This window comes from Rissa tridactyla, unplaced genomic scaffold, assembly GCF_028500815.1.
Source record: "Rissa tridactyla isolate bRisTri1 unplaced genomic scaffold, bRisTri1.patW.cur.20221130 scaffold_690, whole genome shotgun sequence".
NCBI lineage: Eukaryota > Metazoa > Chordata > Aves > Charadriiformes > Laridae > Rissa > Rissa tridactyla.
The window spans coordinates 25,604-31,603 of NW_026529903.1; the positions used below are offsets into that span (position 1 = coordinate 25,604).

The 6,000-nt window shown below is 63.5% G+C and overlaps 1 protein-coding gene across 1 annotated transcript; it reads right to left on the reverse strand.

Moving 5' to 3' along the window:
* Nucleotides 1-3,128: 3,128 nt before the first annotated feature.
* Nucleotides 3,129-5,774, reverse strand: FOXRED1 (FAD dependent oxidoreductase domain containing 1; the record flags this gene model as incomplete). The annotated part of the gene is given in 6 exon segments (XM_054187731.1): nt 3,129-3,488; nt 4,172-4,301; nt 5,218-5,363; nt 5,484-5,560; nt 5,672-5,747; nt 5,749-5,774. Coding segments are annotated over 6 exon segments (815 nt in total), but the record flags the coding sequence as incomplete, so codon positions are not given.
* Between the last annotated feature and the right edge of the window lie 226 nt (nt 5,775-6,000).

Sequence of the window (6,000 nt, forward strand, 5' to 3'; positions counted from 1 at the left end):
CCCCACAGTCTCCAGGGAAGCGCGTGGGGGGTTATAATTACCTCAGGGCTGGCCCACGGTGCCTTCGAGCCCCAGAATTACCTCAGGGTTGCCCCGCGGAACCCAAAAATACCTCAGGGACGCCCTACGGATCCCCCCGGCCCCCAAATTACCTCACGGTTGCCTCACGGTGCCCCAAATTACCTCCGGGTTGCCCCACGGCTCCCCTGAGGCCCACAGTTCCCTCAGGACTGCCCTCCCGCGTCCCGGCGGTGACCAACCGCCCCCCCCCGCCCGCCTCCGACTCCCCCAGGGGTCCCGCAGTAACACCTCGTCTCTCCCCCCGCTCCACCCCTCGCTCGCCCGGTGACTCACCGGCGGCCGCGGGCTGCGGGCCGGGGGCGCACGGCGCGGCAGGCGGCCCAGCTCCCGGCGGCCCGGCCGCCCCCACCCCCCCCACCACCCCACCCCGCGCATGCGCCGGCCCGCCCCGCGCGCAGCGGCGGTACCGCCCCCCCCGCCCTCCCCGCGCACGCGCACTGGCGGCAGCGCGAGCACCCACTGCGCGTGCGGCACCGCACCGCCGCCAGGGGGCGCCAGACGGGCGGGGGGTGATGGGGGATACTGGGGGGATACTGGGGATACTGGGCGATACCGGGGATACTGGGGATAATGGGGGATACTGGGGATAATGGGGATAATGGGGGGAATGGGGGATACTGGGGGGGAATGGGGGATACTGGGGATAATGGGGATACTGGGGGGGAATGGGGGATACTGGGGATAATGGGGGATACTGGGGATACTGGGGGGGAATGGGGGATACTGGGGATAATGGGGGATAATGGGGATAATGGGGGGAATGGGGGATACTGGGGGGGAATGGGGGATACTGGGGATAATGGGGGATACTGGGGATAATGGGGATAATGGGCGATACTGGGGATACTGGGGGGGAATGGGGGATACTGGGGATAATGGGCGATACTGGGGATACTGGGGGGGAATGGGGGATACTGGGGATAATGGGGATACTGGGGGATAACGGGTGGGAATGGCGGGTAATGGGGGCTACTGGGAGGTAATGGGAGGTAATGGGTGGGGATGGGGCGTAATGGGGGATACTGGGGATAATGGGGATACTGGGGGGGAATGGGGGTTACTGGGGGGGAATGGGGATACTGGGGGGATGCTGGGGATAATGGGGATACTGGGGGTAATGGGGGATACTGGGGGGATACTGGGGATAATGGGGATACTGGGGGGATGCTGGGGATAATGGGGATACTGGGGGTTTATGGGGGTTACTGGGGGGGAATGGGGATACTGGGGGGATGCTGGGGATAATGGGGGGTAATGGGGATGCTGGGGGTTTATGGGGGATACTGGGGGGTAATGGGGGATACTGGGGGGGAATGGGGATAATGGGGATACTGGGGGGTAATGGGGGGCACTGGGGGATACTGGGGGGTAATGGGGGATACTGGGGGGATACTGGGGATAATGGGGATGCTGGGGGGTAATGGGGGATACTGGGGATACTGGGGGTAATGGGGGATACTAGGGGGATAATGGGGGTACTGGGGGTTTATGGGGGATACTGGGTGGTAATGGGGGATAATGGGGATACTGGGGGGTGATGGGGGATACTGGGGGGTAATGGGGATAACGGGTGGGAATGGAGGGTAAGGGGGGATACCGGGGATAATGGGGATACTGGGGGGTAATGGGGATATTAGGGGGGTAGCGGGGGCTAATGGGGGATACTGGGGGGTAATGAGGGGTTATGGGGGGACACTGGGGGTAATGGGATACTGGGGGGTAACTGGAGGGGTAATGGGGGTACTGGGGGGTAGTGAGGGGTAATGGGGGGATACTGGGGGGTAATGGGTATAATGGGTGGGAATGGGGGGTAACGGGGGATACTGGGGGTCAATGATGGGTTATGGGGGACACTGGGGGGGGGATGGGAGTATTGAGGGTTTATGGGGGACACTGGAGGTAATGGGGGGATACTGGGGGGTAATGGGGATACTGGGGATAATGGGGATGCTGGGGATACTGGGGGGTAACGGGTGGGAATGGGGGTAATGGGATACTGGGAATAATGGGAGGGTAATGGGGAGGTAATGGGGGGATACTGGGGGGCAATGGGGATACTGGGGATAATGGGGGGTAACGGGTGGGAATGGGGGTAATGGGGATACTGGGAATAATGGGAGGGTAATGGGGAGATAGTGGGGATAGTGGGGGGTCACTGGGGATGCTGGGGCTGGGGGCACTGGAGGGATAATGGTAGCACTGGGGGGGACACTGCGGAGACACTGGGGAGACTGGGAGCACTGGAACATAATGGGGGCTCTGGAGAGGGAATAGCTGGTAGTGGGGACACTGGGGGGATACTGGGACTGGGGACAATGGGGCTGGGGAGAACTGGGGGGGCAGCAGGGACCATGGGGTATAACGGGGACAATGGGACGGGGTATGGGGACACTGGGACTTAGGGGGGGGGGTATTGGGAGCACTGGGAATAATGGGGGATAACGGGGATGCTGGGCCACTGGAGGGTTAATGGGAGCACTGGGGGAACACTGGGGGTTCACTGGGGACACTGGGGCTGGGGGCACTGGAGCAATAATGGGAGCACTGGGAGGATAATGGGGGGTATTTTGGGACACTGGGGGGGGCAATTGGGGATACTGGAGAGTAACGGGGGGTTAATGGGGATACTGGGGCTGGGGACAGTGGAGGGATAATGGGGGTAGCGGGGACACTGGGGGGATACTGAGACTGGGGACAGCAGGGCTGGGGGTGCTGGGGGGGGCAATGGGGGACACTGGGGGGACAATGGGACTGGGGGCACCAGGACATAATGGGGACACTGGGGCATAATAGGGACACTGGGACTGGGGGGAGGGTGGATATTGGGGGCACTTGGGCTGGTGGGGCAGATATTGGGGACGCTGGGGGTGGGGAAACTGGGGGCCCCCTCATTTAACCCCCCAGCACGCTCATCATCCAGCCCTTTTATTTCTGCGGGCCACAAGATCAACTTCCAGCTTCCCCAGCGCCGTGCCTCAGTTTCCCCAGTGCGGTCTCTGAGTTTCCCCAGCGCCGTGCCTCAGTTTCCCCCCCCCGTCCCCCCCCCATCACACCACCCCGTCCTCCTCCAGCGGTTCCCCCTCCACCAGCCTCCTACACCCCAACCTCCGTAGGTCCAAGCTCTCGTACCGGCCCTTCACCACCAGCTCGGCCACCGCCCGGCCGGCGGCGGGCGCGTGCTGTAGCCCGTGGCCACTGAAACCGGCAGCTAAAAAGAGATTTTCTAAGTTGGGGTGAGGCCCCAGCACCCCGTTGCGGTCGAAGGCGTTGTGGTCGTAGTAGCCCGCCCAAGAACTCCGGAGACGGAGGGATGAGAAAGCCGGGACGCGACGAGCCAGCTTGGGCCAGACCTGCTCCTGGAAATAATCGTGATCCACCGAGAGATTGCCCGGATCCGGCTCTTCCTCCTGGAAAATGGAATGGTTCGGGATGGAAGGGACCTCGAAGACCATCTCGTTCCACCCCCCTGCCCCGGGCAGGGACACCTCCCACCAGCCCAGGTTGCTCCAAGCCCTGTCCAACCTGGCCTTGAACCCCTCCAGGGATGGGGCAGCCACAGCTTCTCTGGGCAACCTGGGCCAGGGGCTCACCACCCTCACAGCCAAGAATTTCTTCCCGATATCTCATCTAAATCTCCCCTCTTCCAGTGTAAAACCCTTCCCTCTCGTCCTCGGCGACTTCATCCACCGGTTCCCTCAGGAACCGCAGATGCATCTCCTCAGGTCCCATGGACTTGAGCACCTTCAGGTTCCTCTGATGGTCTCCAACCTGACCTTCTCCTACTGTGGGTGGTTCTTCATTCTCCCGATCCCTGCTTTTGCCTCCGGCGCCTTGGGCGTGTGGTTGGAGCCCTTTGCCGAGGCAAAAAAAAAGTCATGGAGTCCCTCAGCCTTGTCCATATCCCGGGCGACCAGGTCTCCCGCATCCTTCTGGAGAAGGCCCACATCTTCCCTCGCCTTCCTTTTGTCTCCAATCACCCGTAGGAGCTTTCCTGGTGGCCGCGTTCCATCCCAGCAGGGCTTTAGCGTCCCTCACCTGCTCCCCGGCCGCTGGGACCCCCCCCCCCCCCCCCCGCCCCCCGTGGACTCACCTCTGGGGGGCTCATGCCGCCCAGGTAGTTGCCGGCGATGCCGTCGCGGCGAAAATAAGCGCCGGTGGTGTCGATGAGGAAGGGGCAGGAGAAGCCGGGGCCGTCGGGGCAGTGCCAGGAGTACACATACCTGCGGGGATTGCGGGGCGGGGGGGGCACCCCCAAAAAATATAGAGCTGAGGGGTTCAGGCCGCACCCCGCTCCCCCCTCTCCACCAAGGTGGGGGACTTGGGGGGGGGTGGGATGTGTCCCCCCCTCCAAAAAAAACAGCGTGGAGGGGTTCTCATTGCTCCCCACCGGAGGTGGGTGCTGGGATGTGTGTGTGTGTCGCCCCCCCCCCAGAAAAAAAAGGACTAAGGGGTTCACCATCCCCTTGCAGATGGAGGGGTGGGGGGTGTTGGGATGTGTCCCCCCCCCCTCAAAAAAAAAAAATAGCGTCGATGGGTTCATATTGCTCCCCACCAGACCGGAGGGGTGGTGGGTACCAGGGTGTGACCCCCCCCAGAAAAAAAAAAAAAAAAAAGGCTTTAAGGGGTTCACCATCCCCTTGCAGATGGAGGGGTGGGGGGTGATGCGCTGCACCCCCCCCGTGTGACACCCGCCCCCCTCCCCCCAAAAAAAAATGCACCAAGGGATTCGCTTCCCCCCACCCCCGCCCCTTGAAGCTGGAGGGGTGGTGGGTGCTGGGATGTGACCCCCCCAACTCCGACACCCCACCCCCCCCCCAAAAAAAAAGCACCAAGCGGTTCATGCCCCCACCTTGCAGATGGAGGGACCAGGTGCGCCCCCCCCCCCCCCCCCCCCTACTGCTACACCCCTCCAAAAAAAATTCCCCAAGGGCTTCGGCCATCACAGAGGGGGTGGTGGGTGCTGGGATGCCCCCCCCCCCCCAAAAAAAAAACCACCAAGGGGTTCACCCCCCCCGGAAAAAAAAGGGGTGCTGGGCTATGCCCCCCCCATGGGCTTCACCCACGACAGAGAGCTGATGCCACCATGTGTCCCCCCCCCACTGTGAACCCCAAAAATTGCCCCCCGCCACCCCGCACCTCTTCCTGGGTTGGATGGGCAGGGGGGGGCACAGCCCCCCCGGCAGCCCGGCCCTCTCCAGCAGCTGCCCGGCCCAGGCGCCGGCGGCGTTCACCACGATGGCGCAGGCGACCGGTTGGTACTCCAGGCTGTCCGGCATGTGGATCTGCACCGGGAGCCGGGGGGGGTGTCACCCAAACTTGGGCGGGGGGGGGGGTGTCGCAGACACTCGTGGTGACCCCCCCCCCCCCTCCCAGCATGGGGTGGGGGGAACACACGCACTCACGTGGACGTATTTGATGCGGGCGGTGAGCGGCGTCGGTCCCTGCGGTGGCATCGTGTCCGAAGCCGAGGTGATGAAACCTGGTTTGGGGGGAGCGGGGAGAGGTGTGAGATGGGGGGGGTCCCAGGGGTGTGTGTGGGGGGGGTACCCCGCTGTGTCGTCCCCCGTCCCCCCCCCCCCGCCAATCTCACCTCGCACCTCCCCGGAGCAGCTCTGGACCCCCAGGGATATGGCTTTGCGCCGGAAAGCGTTGAGGAGGGTCCAGGGGGTCGAACCAGCCTTCATCCTCCAGACCTGGAAGGGGGGGGGCGGGGGGGGGGGGGGAAGAAAAATACGTTGGGGGGGGAGGGGGGGACACATACCACAGTGTGACCCCCCCAAAAAAATAACCTGGGGGGTGGGTGGACCCCCCTTTCCCCAAATAAAGTGGGGATGAAGGATGAACCCAGCGGGATGAGGATGGGGATGAGGATGGGTGATGGGAGGGGGGGGGTCCCCATGCCCGTCCCCCCCGTCCCCC